Genomic DNA, 23,922 nt, shown 5'->3' with positions numbered 1-23,922 from the left:
TTCACGTCTGTTCCAGTTACTTTTTGCTTGGCTTTCCCACACATCTTTGCATTGGTCAGGGATGTGTGGTGGTCTGGGCTCACACAGGTGTCTGATGTGCATAAATACTCCAACCCAGGATATTCGGAGAGCTTATCAAGCCCCTTGAAACTGTCTCACCTACCAGACCTCCTTGTTAAAGCCCTGGCTAGTCTACTGGCCCACTGTTTATCCTAAACAGAACTGCAACCTCAGAGTAGCAGATTTGCTGGCCCTGTTTCACCTGCCACAAAGATCATCAAATTTAACTGACAACATTCCAAATCAAGAAGGCTCCCTCCTGCAGCAGTCATAAAGGTACTGGTTTTCACGGCCAGCCCCACCCTGGTTGAACTACTGCACTGTCAGGGCTGGGAGAAATAGGAACAGGCCCAGGCAACACGACAAAACTCCTGCTGTTCTTACCCCAAGTACAGTGGTTTTCATGAATAAATGCTTCTCAATTTGTTTTAAGCCTTTGCTGTTTTTGAAAATTTGGGGAGAGAGAATTTGTTGACCTCCTCATTCACTCATGCCAGATATAAATGTCTTCGGCACCCAAACTGCTTAAATACAACTTAATCTCAAATTTTCACTTAGGAGGGATAACTTCCAGAGGAAGGCAGAGGTATAAACTCATCTTGGGATTATGGAATCATTTTCAGTTCCAGAAAGCAACAGCCCAAAACTGTAAAGAGTTATTTTCAGTTCTCTCTTCCCAAAAGCCATAACTACTGGAGTCTTTAGTGCCTTCCATGTGTATATATAAGCTGGACAAGCCCCAGGGCCAATGATGACTAGGGCAAAAGTACACAATCTCAGACTTTATCACCAGTTAGGTACTCATATAGGTCCCAGGCAAAGTAGTACACTGAGTATTACAGCTGGCCTTGGTCACTATGATTAAGCCCATCAGCATGCCTTGATGGCTATCATGGGTCCCTTTCCCACTGGCCCAGGTTTTAACTCTCAGCCCATCTGGTCATTAGCATTCCAAGACCAAGAGCTCTGGGTCTTAAAGCTTATACCCACAGCCAGTAACTGCGTGACCTGAATATATCTCTCTTCTACTTGCCAAATGTCAAGTATCAATTAATACCTGGATTCTCACTGCATTTATCAGATCCCCATCCTCTCTCATCTCAGGCCCAGCAAATAATTCCTAATTAATCCATTAATCTATGCCCCTGAGTTTTCCCTGTCTGCTCATTGTCCTGGCTCAAATACCAGATTCCATAGTCAGTTTCCAGAATCTCCATCCTGCCTATTTCCTGACTGAAGTAATCATGTCAGATAATTTCTCTGTTCTATTTATATTCTCCTTAGAATACTTCTACAGCTTCTACTGAATAGTCAATTTACCATAGCTCCTGAAAGGACAAATGGACCCTGATCCAATCTGGGCTTATACTCCTTCCTAAGTGTTTACAATTTGAACACAAATACTTTAGTTAGTCTGTGTCAAGCATGGGTGCTAGAAGGCTATGTGACATGCCAGGGGAGGGGAGGGGCAGCCATTTTCCATCATGGACACAGAAGCGAGGAATATCAGTCTAAAGAAGTTATCAACCAGAGGCACTAGAAAAAGCAGAAATGAGACTCCACATAGCCACAGAGAGATGGAAAAGAAATCCTGGCCTTGGTTCTTCATGAAATTCAATTGCATGCTCTGCCATTGAGCCCCAAGAGAAAACAAATACTTTTGCACCAGGTAGGTTGGCTCACACCTGTAATCTCAGCACTTTGGGAGGCCAAGGCGGGCAGATCACTTGAGGTCAGGAGTTCGAGACCAGCCTGACCAACATGGTGAAACGCTGTCTCTACTAAAAATACAAAAAATTAGCTGGGAAAGGTGGCAGGCACCTATAACCCCAGCTACTCCGGAGGCTGAGGCAGGAGAATCGCTTGAACCTTGCCTGAACCCAGGAGGCAGAGGTTGCAGTGAGCCAAGATCATGCCACTGCACTCCAGCCTGAGCAACAAAGTGAGATTCCATCTCGAAAAAAAAAAAAAAAGAAACCCAGTACTTTCTAACAATGTCCCTATTTTAAACTAGCTTGAGAGTGTTTCTGTTCCTTGCCGTTGAACTACTCCAGAGAAAAGAGAATCACTCAATCCCATAATTAATATTATTTTGATGAAAATGGAAAATGATGTTTAGGGCTTGGTTTTTTACTGCATCTTAGTTATGCTGGACAACTGAGGGGCCAAATGATCAGACACGAAACAAGTCAACAAAAGTCTCTGCACAAAATCATTACATGAAGGACTTTATTTCCTTCTCGATTACATAGAACTTCTCCATTCAACGTAACAGAAAAACAATTCCTTAAAAAAATCATTTGGTTATTAAAAGTCACAAATAATAATTCTGTCAACAGAACTGACCACATGTAGTAATCCTACCAACTGTATCAGAACTATTATAAACACCTGTGAATACACAATGAAACACACACACAAACATACACACACAATGTTGAGGTTTTGCTTTAAGTCACAGAAAAAACACCCCCTATTTCACATTTAGCATCAAAGGTTCATTGCAATGAGCCTCAGCCTGAGGCTATTTTTCTACCTTATCCTCCTCCTTCCCAACCTCTTAGCCCCATGATTCTCAAGGTATAAAGGATCTTCCTGGTGAATTAATCCAACATTCATCCATCTTATGAGTGACTGGTGTTCAGTTTATTTCTGCCTATGATTAAAAGCTACATGCAAGTAACTTGTTAAGTGACTATTAATACAATTCAATGTTTATAAACGAATGAGACTCTAGTAATCTACTAAGCCTAGTTGCCAAAAATGGGTGGAAAAGTTGCAAAGATCCTTCCGCAATTGCACACGTAAGATCAGCTGGAAATCTTACAGTTCTCAGAAGAACTCCATTATCACTATTGAGGAAATTAGTGGTAGTTTTCAATTGCTGCTATTTTTGCTTTACTCTTCAATTACAGTTCATTCAGCATCATCATTTTCAAGTTAGTTTGATTCATGTGGTGTATAATGATAGGTATTACATTAACAGTATCCTTATTTTGAAATTTTCCAGTAATTAAATCTTGACATGCATATGTCATGTTTCAAATATGAACCATACCCAATTGTTAAAGCGCATCTATCATCCTTACTCCAAGCCTATTTGTACATAATAGTCCACTGCCAATGAATAATTATGAACCGGAAAGCAGGAACATGCAAGTTAAGTAGATTTTTACATGCCTAAGTCAGCTAAGGTTAAAAAAAAAAAAAAAAAAAACTGGCATCTTTGCCATAAGCAAGCAATCTATTCTAGCCTGCCAGGTCACACTGTTTACACCCTAGTGGTCTTCCCCAAACATTATCTTAATTTTCACAGCCCTATAAATTCTATCCACCACTTCATGGAATCTCACACCCCCTTAACTGATCTTCTTCCTTCACCACTGCCTTAAACAATTCCTTGCCAAAGAAAATCTGTTCTCCTATTTCCATTTAAAAAAAAAAAAAAAAGCCACATCTTAAGACAACATTCACAAACACTCCTTTATCCATGCCCAAGGAATGGAGTGTCAGACCCAAAAACGGCGAGGAGCCATTAATGCCTCTCCCTGAAATCTCTCTGCAAGTAGATTTCTTCTTTTTATCATTAATAAAGTAGGTTTCAGGCACATCCTTCTCACCCCATCCCCAAACTCAGATCCCCTTGCATTAAGGGTCTACTCTATTACTTTAACCTTCTGTCCCTATTACCTCCTACTGCCAATGTTCAAAGAAAAGTGACCACTGGATACCCACTGAGTAAGTCAAGATTTTCAAGCTTGAGAGGCAAGAGAAGTGAGACAGGGAAATGAATTCCCATGTGTCTTTATTGTTAAGATACAGAGTCTCACTATGCTGCCCAGGCTGGTCTTGAACTCTGCAGCTCAAAAAATCCTCTTGCCTCAGCCTCCTGAGGAGCTGGGACTATAGGCCCCATATATTTTTAGAGTTTTTGTACATGCTCTTAGAATGACCTAAGGGTATACAACTCCCTTCTCCAAGATTCTGAAGCCTAGCTGTACCAGAAAATCTTGTTCCGAGTTTTGCAAGCACAGGTTTTCTATTTTTCAGTCTGAGTGCTCTTCCCTCTTTGGTTAGGGCCTGTTGCCACCTAATGGACAAAACTGGCATACCCACCAATACATTAACACAGGTTCTCACCTCTGTGCTTCCAGAATAGACCACTAGATGGAGACTTAAAAACTGAAGGAGGAGGAGAGAGTGCTTACGCCCATCTAGAAAGCCTATTAGTTGGTTTATGACTACACGAAAAATTAAACTAATGCAGATTCAACAAATAAAAGGGAATATGCCCAAAATGAGAAATTAAGGAAAAATAAAAGCCTTCTGGAGGCTGGGTGTAATGGCTCACACCTGTAATCCCAGCACTTTGGGAGGCCGAGGCAAGGGGACCACTTGAGGCCAGGAGCTGGAGACCGGCCTGGTCAACAGGGCAAAACCCCTTCTCTACTAAAAATACAAAAATTAGCCAGGTAGGTGACACACGCCTGTAGTCCCAGCTACTCAGGAGGCTAAGGCACAAGAATCGCCTGAACCTGGGAGGCGAAGGATGCAGTGAGCCAAGATCACGCCACTGCACTCCAGCCTGGGCGACAGAACAAGACCCTGTCTCAAAAAAAAAAAAAAAAAAAAGTCTTTTGAAGGCAGTATGGCACCAAGATTAAAACATAGGTTTTGGCTCTTCTACACATAATCACAAAAATCCATTAACAAAATATTACCAAGTTGAATTCAGCAACACTGGAAAATTATAATACATCACTGACCACATGAGGTCTATTTCAGGATTAAAAGGCTAGCCTGAGTTTCAAAATTCAATCAGTGTAATCCACCATATTAAGTCTAAACAATCTAGATGGAGAATTGGTATGAAAACGTAACTGATTTACAGATTAGTAATTAATTATTAATCTGAAAACACCACCACTCATGATAAAAAAAACTCTTAGCAAACTAGCAACAGCATTTTCTCAAGTTGATAAAGGGCATCTACAAAAACCCTATAGCTTCCTGATTTCAAAATTTATTACAAAGCTACAGTAATCAAAACAGTCTGGTATTAACATAATGACAGACATAGACCAATGGAATAAAATAGGGAGCCCAGTACTAAACCCTCATATATATGGTCAAACAATTTTTGTCAAGGTTACCAAGACCACTCAATAGAGAAAGAATAATCACATGGTACTGATAAAATAATATCCACATGAGAAAAAAATGAAGCTGGCCTTTACCTTTATACCATACACAAAAATTAACTCAAAATCGATCAAAGACTTAAACATAAGCCCTAAACTATAAAACTTTTAGAAAAAAAAAACAGGAGATAGCTTCATGACAATGGGTTTGGCAATGGTTTATTGGATATAATACAAAAAGCATAGGCAATAAAAGAAAAAACTGCTCGATAACATGAAAATGTAAAACTTTTGTGCATCGACGGACACAACGGAATGAAAAAGCAACCTGCAGAATGGATGAAAATATTTGCAAATCATGTATCTGTTAAGAGATTAATATACAGAACACAGAAAGAACTCGTATAACTGAAACAAAAACCCATAAAGAATCCAATTAAATAGGCAAAAGACCTCAATAAACATTTCTCCAAAGAAGACACACAAATGGTCAATAAGCACATGAAAAGATGCTCAATATCACTAATCATTAGGGAAATGCAAATCAAAGCCACAATGAGATATTATCTCACAACCATTAGGAGAGCTACTATCAAAAACACAGTAAATAAGTGTTGGTGAGTATGTGGAGAAACTGGAACCCTAGAGCACTGCTGATGAGAACGTAAAGTGGTGTGGCAGCTATGGAAAACAGTATGGTGATTCCTGAAAAATTAAAAACAGAATTACCATAGGGTCCAGCAATTCCACTTCCAGGTATACACCCCAAAGAATTGAAAGTAGAGACTTGAAGAGAGACACCCATGTATACTCATGTTTACAGCAGCATTATTCACAATAACCAAATGGTGAAAGCAACCCAAGTGTCCATCAATAGGTGAATGGATCAACAAAATGTGGTATATACATGCAATGGAATCTTATTCAGCCTCAAAAATGAAGGAAATTCTAACACTATACAACATAGATAAACTTTAGGCACATTATGCTAAGGGAAATAAGCCAGTTACAAAAGGACAAAACTGCATGATTCCACTTAAATGAGGTACCTAGAGTAGACAAATTCATAGAGACAAAAAGTAGAATGGTGGTTACCAGGAGCAGGGGAGAATGGTTATTGTTAATGGGTACAGAGCTTCAGTTTTGCAATATGAGAAGAGTTATGTGGATGGATGCTGGTGATAGCTGCACAACCAGTGTGAATGTACTTAATGCCACTGATCAGCACATTTAAATATGGTTAAGATGGTAAATGTTACGTCATGTATATTTTACCAGAACTCTACAAAATAAAAGAAAGCCCAATAGAGGTGTCATCATACTTGATACTGAAATTGAACTCCTTCCCCTAAGATTAAGAACAAGGTGAGAACATCATTCTCACCATTTCTATCTATCATTGTACTGGAAATCTTAGCCAGTGCAATAAGAAAAATAAATAAGTCATAAACATCAAAAAGGAAGAAGTAAACTCTCTTTATTCACAGATGTACACATAAAAAGTCCCAAGAAATTTATTTTTTAAAGTTACTAGAACTAACAAATTTAACAATGTCACAAGATACAAATACATAAAAATCAACTGCATTTACATATACTAGCAACAATTGGAAAATAAAATTTAAAAATAATATCATTTACTATAACATTAAAAAACAAAATACTTAAGGATAAAGATGTATAAGATCTCAACACTAAACTTTTTAAAACACTAACAAGAAAAAAGAAAGATGACCTAAATAAGGAGAAAGATACACTGACTTCGTGGATTAGAAGACTCAACATTGGCTGGGCACGGTGACTCATGCCTGTAATCCCAGCACTTTCGGAGGCCGAGGCGGGCAGATCACAAGGTCAAGAGATCGACACCATCCTGACCAACATGGTAAAACCCCATCACTACTAAAAATACAAAAACTAGCTTGGCATGGTGGTGCACACCTGTAGTCCCAGCTACTCGGGAGGCTGAGGCAGGAGAATCACTTGAACCCGGGAGGCAGAGGTTGCAGTGAGCCAAGACCGTGCCACTGCATTCCAGCCTGGTGACAGAGTGAGTGAGACTCCATCTCAGAAAAAAAAAAAAAAGAAGACTCAAGACTCAATATTATTGACTGGGTATGGTGGCTCACACCTGTAAACTCAGTGCTTTGGGAGGCTGAGGTGAGAGGGTAGCTTGTGGCCCTGTTTAAGACCAGCCTGGACAACATAGTGAGACCCCGTCTCTACAAAAATATATATATATTTTTAGAAAATTGGCCAGATGTAGCAGTGAGTACCTGTAGTCCCAGCTACTCTGGAGGCTAGGCCAAGAGAATCCCTTGAGACCAGGAGTTTGAGGCTGCAGTGAGCTATGGATTGCACCACTGTACTCCAGCCTCAGTAACAGAGTGAGACCTAGTCTCTAAAAAACAAAATAAAATTTTAAAAAATTTAAAAGCAACCCAATATTATTAAGTTGACCACTCTTCCCAAATGGACAGAGTCAATACAATTCAATCAAAATCTCAGCAAGTTTTGTTAAAAAAAGAAAAAAGAAAGTTGATATGCTAATTCTGAAATTTACATGGAAGTGGGGGGAAAAAAAAACACTACAATAGCCAAATAATCAAAACAACTTTGAAAAAGAAGGATGGAGTTGGAGGACTACTTCTATCTGATTTCAAGATCTGTTATAAAGTTATAGTAATCAAGACACTATGGTATTGGTAAAAAGATTAATAGAAGAGAATATAGGGTCTATAAATAGACTCACAATTATTTTTCAGCAAGAGCATCAAAATATTCAACAGCTAGGTGCAGTGGCTCATGCTTAAAATCCCAACACTTTGGGAGGCCGAGGCAGGAGGATTACTTGAGGCCAGGAGTTCGAGACCAGCCTGACCAACACAGTGAAACCCTGTCTCTACCAAAAATTTAAAAATTAGCCTGGCATGGTGGTTGTGCACCTGTGGTCCCAGCTACTTGGGAGGCTGAGGCAGGAGGATTGCTTGGGCCCCAGGAAAAGGAGGCTGCAGTGGGCCATGGTCATGCTACTGTACTCCAGCCTGGGCAGCAGAGTGAGGCCCTGTCTCAAAAAAATAAAATGTAATGAAGAAAGCCTTTTCAACAAATGGTGCCAAACAAATGAATATTCATATTAAAAAGACTTTCATTCCTACCTCATAATACAGAAAAAACAAATTTGAGATCCATTATAGACATAGATGTAAAAGCTAAAATAATACTGTTTCTAGTAGAAAATATAGCATATCTCTGCAATCTCAGGTTAGGCCAAGATTTGTAGAGAGGGCACAGAAAATGTTAATCATAAATTAATAAATTGGACTTCATAAAAATTTTAAAGTTCTGTACCTCACAAAACATGTTAAAAAGTAAAAAGGAGCCACAGACTAGGAGAAAATATTTACAACACATATCTGACGGACTTATATGTTATATGTAGAATAACAAACACCCACCACTCGACAGTTGAACAAAACACATGAATTTCTTTTTTATTTATTTATGTTTTTTGAGACCAAGTCCCGTTCTGTCATCCAGGCTGCAATGCAGTGGTGCAATCTTGGCTCACTGCAACCTCCACCTTTCAGGTTCAAGCAGTTCTTGTGCCACAGCCTCCTGAGTAGCTGGGATTACAGGCAGGCACCACCACACCCAGCTAATTTTTGTATTTTTAGTAGAGACGGGGTTTCGCCATGTTGCCTTGCCCACACTGGTCTCGAACTCCTGGGCTCAAGCAATCCACCTGCCTTGGCCTCTCCAAGTGCTGATATTACAGGCGTGAGCCACTGCACTCAGCCACATGAATTTACCAAAAGATTTGAACACTTTTAAGAGATGACACATGAATGACCAATAAGTACATGAAAACGTGACCAATATTATTAGTCATCAAGAAATGCAAGTTTAAACCACATCAATCCTATTACAATGCTCACTAGAGTGACTAAAATTTTAAAAACTAGCAATAACAAATGCTTGCAAAGATGTGGAACTGAAACTCATATACTACTGGAACTAAGATGTATGAACATTTGGGAAATCTGTTTGGAAATTTCAAAAAAAGTTTAACATATACCATATCACCCAGTAATTCCTAGATGTATGACTAAGAGAAATAAAAACACAGGTCCATAAAAACCTTATACAAGAAATTTTATAGCTGCTTTATTCATAATAACCAAAAATTAGAAGCAGCCCAGGTATCAACAGGTAAATAAACTATGGTACGGTCAAAGGAATACTCCTCAACAATAAAAAGAAATGAACTACTAACACCAGCAACACATAGATGAGTCTCAAACATCATGCTGAAACAAGCACGAAAGAGCACATATTGTATGACTGTATATACATGACATTTTAGAAAACAGGCACAACTAATCTATCATGATGGAAACCAGAAGTTATTGCTTTTTGGGGTAGAGTAGTGGGATGGACTGGGAAAAGTAAAAGGGAATTTTCTGAAGGGATGGAAATGTTCTGTATCTTGATAGAATGTGGATTACTAGGGTGCACACATTTATAAAAATGCTTAACCTTCACACTTTAGATCTATGCGTTTCATTGCATGTAAGTCATGCCTCAATTTTAAAAAGATAAGGACATGGGCTTTGGGATCACACAGGGTTCATCTCTGCCACTTACCAGCTGTGTGACCTTGGCCAAGTGTTAAACTGTCAGTTTCCTCATCTGTAAAATGGGGGAGAACAAGAGTTGAGAATAACCTTGTAGAGCTGCCAGGAAGAGTAAATGAGATAAATGTTTTAAAGTCATTAACATACAGTAAATGCTCATCAAATATTAACAAAAAGAAATTAGAAACTTTTGTCTTGTATTTCCACAAAAGAGAAACATGCAGGACTAGAGCAGCTAACTGCTGGGCAATTCATGTATATTATCTCATTTATTTTTTAAAACAACATTTAACAAGAATTACTACTGTTTCAAAGATGAACAAACTGAGCTTCACACGTTGCCTATGCTACTCAGCAAGAAAGCAGGAAGGCCAGGATGCTAACTTTCACTCATGTTTTTTCCACTGTACCATGCACCCATGCATTTCATTAGGGTCGCTTTCAGCAGGTATCCCTGCAACTGTCAGGATAGCCCAATTTATATAAGAAGCTCCCTCCATTATCAATAGTGCTGGCTCAAGCCTCAAGCCTGACACTGAAAAGGAGGCAAATTCTGATGGCTTTACTAGTGAATGGAAGCAGGGTTGCAAGTAGAAGCCTGAAAATGCTGTAGAAGTCTTTTACTTTATTCTCAGACTTCAAAGATGGTTCCTGCTACTTGAGGACTCTGATTCCCCCTTCCTTAGAACAATTTCAAGATAAGAGAATTCTGAATGTAAAATCTGTGCTTTAAGTGGAAGCTAGAACCTACTGGCTCAATTTGGCAGAATAGCCATGGAAATCTGGCAGCTAAAATGAGAGAGAATTTTTTAAATGCATGTCTTTTTTCTTAATAATGTGATGTTCTTAAAAACAGAAAACTCAGAGATAACGAAAGATACCCTGTAATCTCACTTTCCCAAAAACACCACTATTAAAATTGTATCACCTTCCAGACTAAAAATTTGCCTTCTCCTTAAGTCTACAGCATCCTACTGCATGAATAACCACAATCCATTTATCGAGTCCCCTATTAAACTTAAATTGTTACCTTCTTGTTTTTTTTTTTTTTTTTAAAGACAGGGTCTCGTTCTGCTGCCCAGGCTGGAGTACAGTGGCACGATCTTGGCTCACTGCAGCCTCCACCTCCTGGGCTCAAGTGATCCTCCCACCTCAGCATCCCCAGTAGCTGGGATGACAGGCATGCACCAGCACGCCTGGTTATCCAATTTTTTTTACTATTATAAATGCTAAAAGCAGCATCTGTAAACATACATTTTTCATAACTGTCAAGTATTTAGGATAAATTCCTAGACGTATGAATTGTTCAACCTAAGTTTTCTTTTGTGGCGGGGAGGGTGGAGACAGGGTCTCACTCTGTTGCCCAGGCTGGAGTGCAGTGGTGCGATCACAACTCACTGTAGCCTCGACCTCCCAGGACCAAGTGATCCTCCCAAGTAGCTGGGACTACAGACATGTGCCGCCACACCCAGCTAATTTTTGTATATTTTGTAGAGATGAGGTTTTGCCATGTTGCCCAGGCTGGTCTCAAACACCTGAGCTCAAGGGATCCACAAAGTGCTGGGATGACAGGAGTGAGCTACCTCGCCTGGCCTGTAATTTTAAATTTTATATTTTTAAATTTTAAACTGCCAAGTCTGAAAAATTAACCTGCACATTATCAGTTTTAATAGGTATCAGATTACATTTTTAAGAGTTCCCATTTTCCCACACTCTCATCATCCCTAAAAATTATTTAATGTAGGAGCTGAAAACTCAAATGCCTACAGAAGACTAACAGGAAACATAAATGGGTAAAGGAGGCCACCAAGGTTCTGTGAAAACCTAAGAGTATACGCTCATTTAAAGAAGGCAGCAGGCTGAGCACAGTGGCTCACACCTGTAATCTCAGCACTCTGAAGCTGAGGTGCGCGGATTGCTTGAGTCTAGGAGTTGGAAACCAGCCTGAGCAACCTGGTGAAACCCCACCTCTACAAAAAAACACAAAGATTAGCCCACCGCGGTAATGCGCGCCTATAGTCCCAGCTACTCGGGAGACTGAGGTGAGAAGAACTGCTTGAGCCCAGGAGGTCGAGGCTGCAGTGAGCCATGATCGCACCATTGCACTCCAGCCTGGGTGACAAAAGACCGTGTGTCCAATCCATATAAAGAAGGCAGCCACTACTCTGTTCCAGCCAAGAGGTGCCATATAAAAATCTGAGCTCAATGTTAGATATTACAATTTATCAAGAAAGCCAGAAATCCAAAGTTTTTTGAAACTCTTGAACGTTTTTGGGTTTTTTTGAAATGCAGTTTTGCTCTTGTCACCCAGGCTAGAGTGCAATGACGCAATCTCGGCTCACTGCGGCCTCCACCTCCAGGGTTCAAGCAATTCTCCTGCCTCCATCAGCCTCCCAAGTAGCTGGGATTACAAGCATGCGCCACCACGCCCAGGTAATTTTGTATTTTTAGTGGAGACGGGGTTTCACCATGTTGGCCAGGCTGGTCTTGAACTCCTGACCTCAGGTGATCCACCCACCTCAGCCTCCCAAAGTGCTAGGATTACAGGCGGGAGCCACCACGCCCGGCCATCTTGAACATTTTAAATGTTGACAACTAACATGATTTTATTTAAACATCCTGGAAGTCAAACAAAATACATCTATAGGGCAGACTACACTTAGGACATGGAATTTTGTACTAACAGATGAAAAAGATCTTTAACACTGTATTTTCACTTTGAATCTTATTTTGCAGTTTTGATTTTCTTATGCTTACCAACAAAGCACATTCAATTTTGGTTCACAATGACTGTCGGCTCTCTTCAAAGAGAGAGGCTTATCTTTTCTTTCAGATCATATCTGTGACAAATACTGGACCAAAATAAAACAAAAACAAAGTAGCTTCGGGTAAAGAGGCAAAGAGTGGTCCCGGTTGACCAAAGAGTACCCAGAAAGGGCCTCAGTTAGAACTGAGTTATTATAGCCTCAGCATGCTTAGAATATGTGAGATATTTAGAAAAAAAAAGTTAATTTGTAAAACTATGTACAACTTTGAAGACAGTGGCTTTAATCTAGGGTATCCCCCCACTACTGATACGTTTCCCTAACACAGAAGGTTTTCTCTTTGGCAAGAGTTCAAAAAAGGAAGAGAAGAATTCCCATGTATTCCCTTGTTATCAAGCACTGAATTTAAGCAACCCCTTTCAGCTTTTTTTTAATAAAATAAAACAAATGTTTATTAAAAGTCTTTGTCTCATCTGAAAATGTTACTGCAATATTGCTCCCATGGAAAGAACAACTGCAGAACCTAACTAGCCTCAGAATTTCTTCTCATTCCTTCTTAGTCATTCATTAAAATCTCCAGACTTAGATATTCAAGCAATCCCTTCACCCACCAGAGATAGTGGCAGACATCCAAGACTATCCAAGGACCCAACAACCGCCTTTGAATGCAACTATCTTTTCATCAACTGTAAACAAGTGCTAAACTCTCGGCTCCATAGGGAGTCCCTACCAAGTCAGTATAAACTCAAATAGGGGCAGAGGTCAAGGGGATGAGAGTTCACCCTAAGCTCTGGATCTCATACCACCCCTACCCTGATCAAAAGAATCTTTATCAGAAGGGAACTCCTCAGCAAAAGACCACATTCAGAAGGCTTGATCTAGCAGCAATGCCACAGAATCAACTGAAGCTTTGGAAGCAGGCACTCGGAACTGTTATGAATGTGACATAGCAAAATCACTAACAGTGTTGTAGAGAAAAAGGGACATAAAGGGAGGAAACAAGGGAGATTTGTGAACTATCTTAAGTTGCTTCAGGAAAGAACTTACTTGAAAAATAGTGGAATAATCCTGAATCTGAGCCACAGAAGACAACTCGGGAACCTATTCCACAATGAATCCTCCTACTTTGTGTCCAAAACCACCCTAATACACGCAGAAGAGGCCCAGATGACACTTCAAAAATAGTCTTCATTCTTTTACACAAAAACCCTGATTATATATGTTATAAATCATTACACTGCCTTAAAGTCTTCCACCATCAGCATTTGAGATCTGTCACAATCAAGACAGCTAGAGACAGGATAGAAATTAATTATTTAATAAAGCAGGGGCTCTGAAGTCTCAGATACTTCACTAGGTACTTTGGGGTGAGTCATTTAATCTCTTCAGGCCTCATAGTTCTCATCTGTAAAATGGGGATTGTATCTTTTTAAACAAATCTTATGAATGCTTAATAAAAAATGCATGTGAAACATTCTGTGCATAGTAAATATTAGCTATCCTTACTATTATGTGGTAAAAGCCACATCATATTTTGTGTCTGCCTTCCTGATTAAACCAGAGTCCTTTCTGGGCAAGAACTATGTCTCAGCTTAGCACCCAAAGTAGGGAGGGAGAAAAGAACAATAAGTGCGTTAAATGAACTATTACCAAGTCAAACTTAAAATCAGATCATTTTACATGCTATAATCCTTCTCACACTTACTGAATATACGCAAAGTGCCTGGCACACAAGGAATACCAAATACACAAGTAAATGGTAATTTCCTTTTCTTCCTTCATCTGTAACATTCAGTCTTAAGTTCACTCTCTGCAGACATTTGGGCTTATATAAACTACTTTCTGAGACCAAAAATTGTGACACATAGCTTGACAACTAGGAATAAATCCATTAGGACATGTGACAGAATACTGGAATTTTAGGGTACGCTAGCTGAGATGTACACATTTCTCTTTTGTAGCTGGAAGAATCCACAAAAAAATATCTTTGGGATCCCCAGTCACATGACAGTTGAATGCAAAGCCAGAGCAAGTTCGTGGTGCCAGGCTTTCTTTTTATCTTGCCTATTTTTTATCTTGTTTTTTCATCTTGCCTGTTCATCCCACCAACACATGTAGAACTCTCCTTGGTGGGCATCTACCAATATGGCAAGATATACCAAAATTTAATTTACTTTTTTTCTGAGACAGGGTCTCACTCCCGACACCCAGGCTAGAATGCAGTGGTGCAATCTCTTGGTTCACTGCAGCCTCAACCTCCAGGGCCTCAGGTGATCCTCCCACCTCAGCCTCCCAAGTAACTGGGACTACAGGTACACGCCTAGAGTCGGGGTTTCATCATGTTGTCCAGGCTGGTCTCAAACTCCTAGGCTCAAAATAATCTGTCCACCTTGGCCTCCCAAAGTGCTAGGATTACAGGTGTGACCCACCACACCCAGCACTTAACTTTCAAGTCTCTTTTAAAATACTCATATAAATATATATACATACACACTATATTACATATAGTGACATATACTATATATTAATACATACTATTTATTATACACATTATATATATGCTATATCATTTATATAGGTCCTTGATCATTAGAATATACTTTATTTTTTAAAGTCTGAGTAAACAGGAATCCATGGTAATAGTCAGATTTTAAATTCTACAAACTTTTTCTTCAGTATGCTTTCTGTAAGACCTTGCTTTTGACCAAAAAGAAAGTGTGTAATTCGAGTATCTGTTTTAAATAAGCAGAAGGTTAACTTGTTCAGTCTCCTAAGAGGTTAAATGTGTTGGCAGATGATCATTTGGGAAGTTACCTGCTATTGGCTGGGGAAGAGGACCAAAACACCCTAACAGTCACTGAGATGGTAAAGAAGTCCCGACCAAAAGAGTCAGCAGCATATGAGCTCTTCTATTCCTGTGACTGAACTATTTAATTGAGTCTATGGTCAAACACTCTGAACACGCCCAATCTCATCTGAACTATTTACTTGAAGCAGTAATTTACACCTGCCAACACCTTTGTGTCATTAAGAAACACAGGCCAGCTTAATTGAATAAAACAGTTTCAACAGCCCATTAGTGCAGAAAGACTGAGAATTTCAACATTATACTACATAGCCTAGAACAGTATACACTTAATAGTATTTACCATCTGTCGAGCACTATTCCAAACTTTAAATATATTACATTCACTTAATCCTCACAGCAACCCAATAAAATAAAAATACATTTTACTGTCCTCATTTCATAGATGAGAAAAGGAAGGCAGAGAGTTTCAGTAATTTAACCAAGATTACAGTGAAGCCAAGTTGAATCCAAGCAATCTTGAGCCAGAGTCTATGTTCTTAATTATAAGAGCAGTTTTGGCTTGCATAAAAAAACTAAAGCACTCATTCGAAATGCAGACAAAAAATTTATACACAAACGTGTTCACTGTGGCATTATTTATGATGCAGAAAAAACTGAAAATCTAAATGCTCAACAATAGGAGGATGGTTAAATAAATCATGATAAAGCTATTTACTTATTTAATGAAATATCCTTCCGTTAAAAACATTTGTGAAAATCGTTTCATGACTTGGGACAATGTTCCCAATGTAATACAGAGTGGGGGAAAACAAACAGGATACAAAAATTGCATATATAGTATAGATTCCTAATTATGTAAAAGATGAGCTCGGACACAACCTGGAAAGACATACTCTCAAACGTGAAGCAATGGTTATTTCTAGGTGGTGGGATTAGAGATGCTTCTATTTTCTTTTAGTGTTTTCCACAGTGAACCATACATTATTCTACTACCAGTTTAAACAAAAACAATGTTTTTTTCTTTTAATCAAGCTACACCAAGATCCTCAACCAGCTGGTAAAAAAAGAGGAAAAAAAAAAACACACAGCTAAAAAGCTTCTAATATGTCTAATTTCAAGCACGTACTTTCCTTGGGATTATATCCTTTGAACATCAGACAACATAGCACATACCAAAAAAAAAAAAAATTCAATCTTCAACTTTGGAAACTGAATTAAAGTAAGTACTTTCAATTTTGGTCAATGTTTACTCTCAATGTAATTACTTGTAGGATTATGTTACAAGAGGAGAAATGGACTTCATTATATGTAAGCCAAAAATTCAGGAACAGTATTTCTGAAATAGATAATAAGAGACAAAAAGTTTGGCGAGGAAGAACAGCTGTTGCTAATCCAACTATTTACCCTTTGACCCTCTATCTGGCCAGTAACCGAACACTATCAACTGTTTCCCTTTATTATGTGCTGTTTACAATCCCTGAGAGGCATGAAAGGAATTAATAATTTAGCCTAGAAAGCTGACAGCCTTTATTGGGAAGCCCCTTGTCTATGGGACAGAAATCAGAGCAAGTCCTGAAGTCACAGGTCCCTTTACTGTTCCTGTTTTATAGCCTAATTGGCCCCCAAACATAAATCAATTATTTCTCCTGTTTTAAGCAACAATGACTTCTATTCTCTAACTTCCCTTGTATCAAGTCGGTCCTTGTTCTCTTGAGTTTTACAGCTACACGGTAAACACGACGACCGAGGAAAAAACTCGGGGAGCAGGGCAGACAGGGGTTATTTGGAAACAGAAGCACAGAAAGGTTATGCTGTTTTGAACTTCTCTTGACCTTTGACTGCCCTTGTCCCTAGCTTATGCTAATGGACATGGTACAGGGACACTTCTTGTAGAAATGAACTTAGCCTGAACCTGTGCCATAACATTGGACTCCAGGAAGTCCAGCAATCATAGGAAGGCAGCCAGAGTGTGAACAGCTGCCCATATTCTGAGCATGGCTGCCCATCTGCTTTATCACACTAAAGGTATTTAAAAAAAAAAAAAAAAAAAAAAAAAAAGCCAAGCCATTTAATTGGACAAAGTCAGTCTTTCCTCAACTAGTTCCCACATGACACCTGCTGTCCCAAACCTGCTGCCTACAACCACTGCCATGCACAACTGGAAATTAGCAACGAAGTATTTCCTGTTCCAAAATAAGGGAGTGTGAGCAGGCTTTCCTATCAGGAATCTGGGGAATGGGGGGCAATATTTGGGCCTCCAAATTCCAAAGATACAACACAAGGAAATCTGTAATATCCTCAAAAGTCATGCGGGGCTCGGCCTGGTAATCCCAGCACTTTGGGAGACCAAGGCAGGAGGATCACTTGAGCCCAGGAGTTTGAGACCAGCCTGGAGAGCACGGCAAAAATTCGTCTCTAGTCAACTTAAGAGAAAAATACCAAATTTTAAAAACTTTTTAAAATACTGACAAATTCGGATCAAATTTGAGGGAATAAAAAATATTAGAGCAAAGGAGTTTGCTGGTTGTGTCATTATTTAATGATCAAAGTATAGTGTGTATGCCTTATAACAGACTTGTTGACTATAGGCTTAATGTAAACGAGAATCTTGCCAGATGTAGCTACTTAAGGGAAAAAAAAGGGTTTTTAACAGAAATGAACTTTTGATTAGTTCTTACATTTTTATGGTACCAATCACAGGGCAAAATTTCCTGAATATTGGGTGATGTCAAAGGCATATCATACTTGAGGAAATCAGGCCAAGTATAGCTCAGTAATTACATTCATAAACACTCAAGTTTTTTTAGTTGGGGTCATGTCAAACCCTCACATGGTTGTTAAGTAGTGACTGTAACTGTGTATGTCCTTAGTGGTAGGTGAGCACCAGTCTCCATGACCAAAAATGTCCCCTAAAATCCTTTGAAAAAGCCACTAGTTCTGTGAATTGTCCTTCTCCCTCCTGCCCCTAACTGTCCTGCACCTCTAGCCTACATTAGCATATTTCTCATGTAACGTATTTTGCTGGTAAGTTCATCGGTTAGCTGCATCCTTCAGCTATTCCTTTATATTGGGGAGCAAAACCTTTAGATTGGAGGAAGTGGAGATGAAGATGGATTGATTCAGCTCACGTTCCATGATTGCTTCTTAGTGAAAAGCTACATCGGCCACATTTCAGATTTTCACTTTTGCAATTTGGGGAGGGTGGAGAGAGGTAGACTTTTTGCTTGTTTTATAAAGTCCTCTCAGTAAGGAGTGTTTGAGTTGAAGAGGCATCTAATTCGAGACCACTCATGTTCTTTGTAACTTAAGCTTTGACCAAGAAATTCTTCACTTCTTCTCACTTCTTCACTTCTTCCCAATATACAGTAAATACATGAGCCAGTCATCCATACACTAAAGCCTAGTTGAGAAAAACCTTTGATTCAGGATGGCGGGGTTACTAACCTTGGAATGTAAGAGATCTGGTTTTGAATGTAAAATTCGTAACACACAAACAAGTGTTAAAAACTTTTTGCTCTGGTCAGTTACAGGTGGATCCCAATAATCTGTTTTTGGTTTTCTGATGGAAATAATAGAACTAGGGGAAATCAAATCTGGCAGGTGTCTACAATATTAGAAGAGGGTATAAGGGCACAGTTTAACACTAAGCTCTTTTGATATGTAAGTTCTTATACTTCCAGAAACTCTGCATTCCAGATCTACATACTAAATGCTGAATCATTTTTAAATGGGCTCTTGATTAATAGACCTGTATTTTTTAGTGCCTCCTATGTTGTCCATTTGTCTAAAATGAAAGCTCTTTTTTGCACTGCAAAACTACAACATATGTCATCTTATTTTCCCTGAGTAACTCAAGTATAGTGCAATGGAAAATGTTTAGTAGATTGTGGGAAAAAACCCAAAAAGTTTTACACAATTGTTTGTAGTTACATTTAGGATGGCCTTACTCCTTTGGAGAAGAGTGAAATTTGTTTTTTTGCCATGTGATGAAGACCACTGTGATTTTTTTATAAAGTAGATAATACTTAAAATGGCATAATAATTCTGTACTTGAATTTGTACTGTTAACAGCACATTTGGAAGATTTTTAAACTTTTTATTATTGTATTATAACTAGCATTCAGTTATTATTTTGGATATTTAAGGGTTCCATTACGTTAACATTGTATTTGGACAAAGTATAACCAAATTAGCCAGTCTGTTTTCTTCCATGTTTAATCAGAAGTGAGAGATAGAAGTACTTCAAATTCAGCAGGCCAGCAAGCAATTGGCTTAAAATTCGCTTTCTTAAATATTGTGACTCTTATGCTCTCCGCTTTTTAATGACTTTATTTATTTATTTATTTTTAAGACAGGGTCTCACTCTGTCACCCAGGCTGGAGTGCAGTGGCACGATCTTGGTTCACTGCAACCTCTGCCTCCCAGGTTCAAGCGATTCTCCTGCCTCAGCCTCCCAAGTAGCTGAGATTATAGGCACGTGCCACCATGGCCAGCTTATTTTTTGCATTTTAGTAGAGACGGGGTTTCACCGTGTTAGCCAGGATGGTCTTGATCTCCTGACCTCATGATCTGCCCACCTCAGCCTCCCACAGTACTAGGATTACAGGTGTGAGCCACCATGCCTGGCCTAATGACTTCATTTTTATTTTTTATTTTTATTTTTGTATTTATTTATTTTTTTCTTGAGACATAGTCTCACTCTGTTACCCAGGCTGGAGTGCAGTGGCATGATCTCAGCTCACGGCAAGCTATGCCTCCTGGGTTCACACCATTCTCCTGCCTCAACCTCCCAAGTATCTGGGACTACAGGTGCCTACCACCACACCTGGCTAATTTTTTTTTGTATTTTTAGTAGAGACGGGGTTTCACCGTGTTAGCTGGGATGGTCTGGATCTCCTGACCTCGTGATCCACCCACCTTGGCCTCCCAAAATGCTGGGATTACAGGCATGAGCCACCGCGCCCAGCCATGACTTCATTTTTAAAGTACTTGCGGCCAGGCACGGTGGCTCACGCCTGTAATCCAAGCACTTTGGGAGGCTGAGGCAGGTGGATCATGAGGTCAGGAGTTCAAGACCAGCGTGGCCAAGATGGTGAAACCCCATCTCTACTAAAAAACAGAAAAATTAGCTGGGCGCAGTGGCAGGCGCCTGTAATCCCAGCTACTTGGGAGGCTGAGGGAGGAGAATCGCTTGAACCCGGGAGGCAGAGTTTGCAGTGAGCCGAGATGGCGCCACTGCACTCTAGCCTGGGTGACAGAGCGAGACTCCGCCTCAAAAAATAAATAAATAAATAAATAAATAAATAAATAAATAAATAAATAAAGTACTTGCTCAGTCACTTGAGAGAAAATGCTTGGGGTAGCTTTTCCATCCTCAAACTTAATGTTTTTACTAGTTCACAGGGTTTGGAAGAGTATGCACCAATCACTAAGAGTGCTTCAGAGTTTGCAATTTTGTATGTTTCATTGCCAAAGAAGGCTTAGTGGTTGTTGACTGTAGTATAAGTCACCTTTCTGTAGCATAAGATTTGATTTTCTTATACTTACTCCCCTTGTTATACATCACTGATTATTTGGGTTAAACTGGACTCATTTCAAGCAGTTTGCCTTTGTTGTTCAAATACGTGATGAGAAACTTAATATTGTAATTTGACTTGAGCCATAAAACACATTTTAATATTAGCTTGTATTACATTTATTAAGCTTGTTTTGTGGGAAAAAAACTTACTAAAACCTAGATAAGTCTAGATTAAGTCAGTTTAGGTGTACTTTCTATTTTAGTGATGGATCGTATCATAAAAATAGAGATAAGTTGGGAAGATATATTGATTATGCTGTTCTATTGAGGGAAAGGTCACGTATTTGGAAATTTAAATTTTTGTTTATTGTGTTCACATCATAGTATACAAGCATCATTTACAGTTTGGCTATGAGGACTTTTCTGGTATGTTTATGGAAAATGTATGAAAGAAGCAAGTTTTGATTATATTTTTATATTTGTAAAGTAAAAGTTCGGTTAAAATGATCACTGTTCTTTTTTTTATCATTTCAATAAAAAATATTTGAAAGAGAAAAAAAATACAAAAGTTAGCCAGGCATGTGGTGTGCACATGTAGTCACAGCTACTCAGGAAACTGAGGTGGAAGGATCACCTGAGCCCATGAGGTCAAGGCTGCAGTGAGCCATGACTATACCACTGCACTACAGCTTGGACAAAAGAGTAAGACCCTGTCTCAAAAAAAAATTAAATTAAATAAACAAAAGTCACATGGAATTAACATAGGAGATGTTATTCTTTCCCAGTCAGAATTCCCAGAATATGCAGTATCAAAAACCACAGCCAATTTAACACAACACACACAGCCCATCTCAGTCTTGATGCTTCCTATCACTTGGTAGGGCTGAACATGCTCATTTGAACCCCAAAACGGGTACAAACTGAAATAAAATTTTATTTTATCTAATTTTTTTTTTTTTTTTTTTTGAGACGGAGTCTCGCTCTTGTTGCCCAGGCTGGAGTGCAATGGCACAATCTCGGCTTACCGCAACCTCCACCTCCCGGGTTCAAGCAATTCTCCTGCCTCAGCCTCCCGAGTAGCTGGGATTACAGGCATGCGCCACCACAACCCAGCTAATTTTGTTTTTTTAGTAGAGATGGGGTTTCTCAATATTGGTCAGGCTGGTCTTGAACTCCTGACCTCGGGTGATCCGCCTGCCTCAGCCTCCCAAAGTGCTGGGATTACAGGCATGAGCCACCGCGCCTGGCCTAATTATTTTTAGAATAATCAGATCCTTATGTATTTCTTCAAAGAGAAAGATTAAAATACTACTAACTTCCCAATATAGAAATTACTGAGAATATTACCCACATACACTAAGTACAAATTTTTTGGTTTGTTTTTGAGACAGGGTCTTGCTCTGTGTCACCTAGGCTGGAATGCAGTGGTGTGATCATGGCTCAACTGCAGCCTCCTCCTCAAGCAATCCTCCCACCTCACCTTCTCAAGTAGCTGGGACCACAAGCACATGCCACCACACCTGGATAATTTTTAAATTTTCTTTGCAGAGACGGGGCTCCCTATGTTGCCCAGGCTGGTCTCAAACTCCTGATCCTGGGCTCAAATGATCCTCCCGCTTTGGCCTCCCAAAGTGCTGGAATTACAGGCATGAGCCATCATGCCCTGCCAGTAAGTACAATTTTTTAGTCTTTTTTTTTTTTTTTTTGGTGACTCCTATTCTATACTGATGTATAAAATTATGTCTCAATGTCTGTTCATTCTCATGGAATAGAGAGGTCTATAAATTGCCATATCTAGCTAGGAATTTTATGAAGAAATGTTTAATGAGCTGGTATTACTTAACCCAGAAAGAAGAATTCAACAATAATTTTTCTGAGGATATCAAGGACCTTTCTCAGAAAATGGGCATTAACCATTTTCAATTGCTACTAGGTGCAGAAAAAGAGAATACATTTGGGTACTAAGTGCTAAACTAGAGGTTTATAAAATGTCCTTTCAAATATTTCCTAACACACTGATAACATACAAGAACAAGAGCTATACTTATTTATCTGTGTATCCCTAGAGTCTAGAGAACTGGGTGTGGAGCAGAGAGAACACTCAGTGCTTAACAAACTGAGTTATCAACTATCTAGCATGTTTTATGTGTAGTTGTCTGAAAGGTTACAGGGCATCTCAATGTCCTTCCTAGTGTTCAAAAATGCTTCTAAGAAAGGACCATGGCCAGGTGCAGTGGTTCACGCCTGTAATCCTAGCACTTTGGGAGGCCAAGGCAGGCGGATCACAAGGTCAGGAGTTTGAGACAAACCTGACCAATATGGTGAAACCCCGTCTCTACTAAAAATACAAAAATTAGCCAGCCATGGTTGCGCATGCCTGTAGTCCCAGCTACTCCGGAGGCTGATGCAGAAGAATCACTTGAACCCGGGAGTCAGAGGTTGCAGTAAGCTGACATCGTGCCACTGCACTCCAGCCTGGGTGACAGAGCGAAACTCCATCTCGAAAAAAAAAAAAAAAAAAGAAAGGACCATGACTCCAGAAAAATAACTGAATTTATCTTTTCCTCCCCTAAGTAAAGGCTACTCATAAGAGAACAGAAAACACAGCTGGACCTCGAATAACACGTTTCAACTACACAGGTCCACTTCTACGCAGACTTTTTTCAATAAAAGTTATACCAAGTGTGCCTGCCTCTCCTGCCTCCCCTTTCACCTCCTCTACCTCTTTCACCTCTGCCACTCAAGAGCAAGACCAACCCCTCTTTCTCCTCTTTCAGCATGAAGGCGGTGAGGATGAAGACCTTAACGATGATTCACTTCTATTAATGAAGAGTAAATATATTTTGTCTTCCTTATGACTTTCTTAACAACATGTTCTCTTCTCTAGTGTACTTTATTGTAACAATATAGAATATAATACATATAACATACAAAATTGTTAATCTACTGATTATGTTATCGGCCAGGCTTCTAGTCAACAGTAAGTTATTAA

The 23,922-nt window shown here is 39.3% G+C and overlaps 1 protein-coding gene across 7 annotated transcripts in view; it reads right to left on the bottom strand.

Moving 5' to 3' along the window:
• The window catches only part of NR6A1 (nuclear receptor subfamily 6 group A member 1), a 254,041-nt gene that overhangs the window by 188,368 nt on the left and 41,751 nt on the right, over positions 1–23,922 (bottom strand). For 2 of the 7 annotated variants that reach the window (XM_055117620.2, XM_055117619.2), the window contains exon 3: positions 9,849–9,893. The exons of the other annotated variants lie outside the window; for them this stretch is intronic. In XM_055117620.2, the coding sequence (XP_054973595.1) occupies positions 9,849–9,893 (45 nt within the window). The remainder of the gene's footprint in view (positions 1–9,848; positions 9,894–23,922) is intronic. 7 annotated transcript variants of the gene reach the window in all.

This window comes from Pan paniscus, chromosome 11 (assembly GCF_029289425.2).
Source record: "Pan paniscus chromosome 11, NHGRI_mPanPan1-v2.0_pri, whole genome shotgun sequence".
Classification (NCBI taxonomy): domain Eukaryota; kingdom Metazoa; phylum Chordata; class Mammalia; order Primates; family Hominidae; genus Pan; species Pan paniscus.
This window is presented reverse-complemented; position numbering and strand designations above follow the sequence as displayed.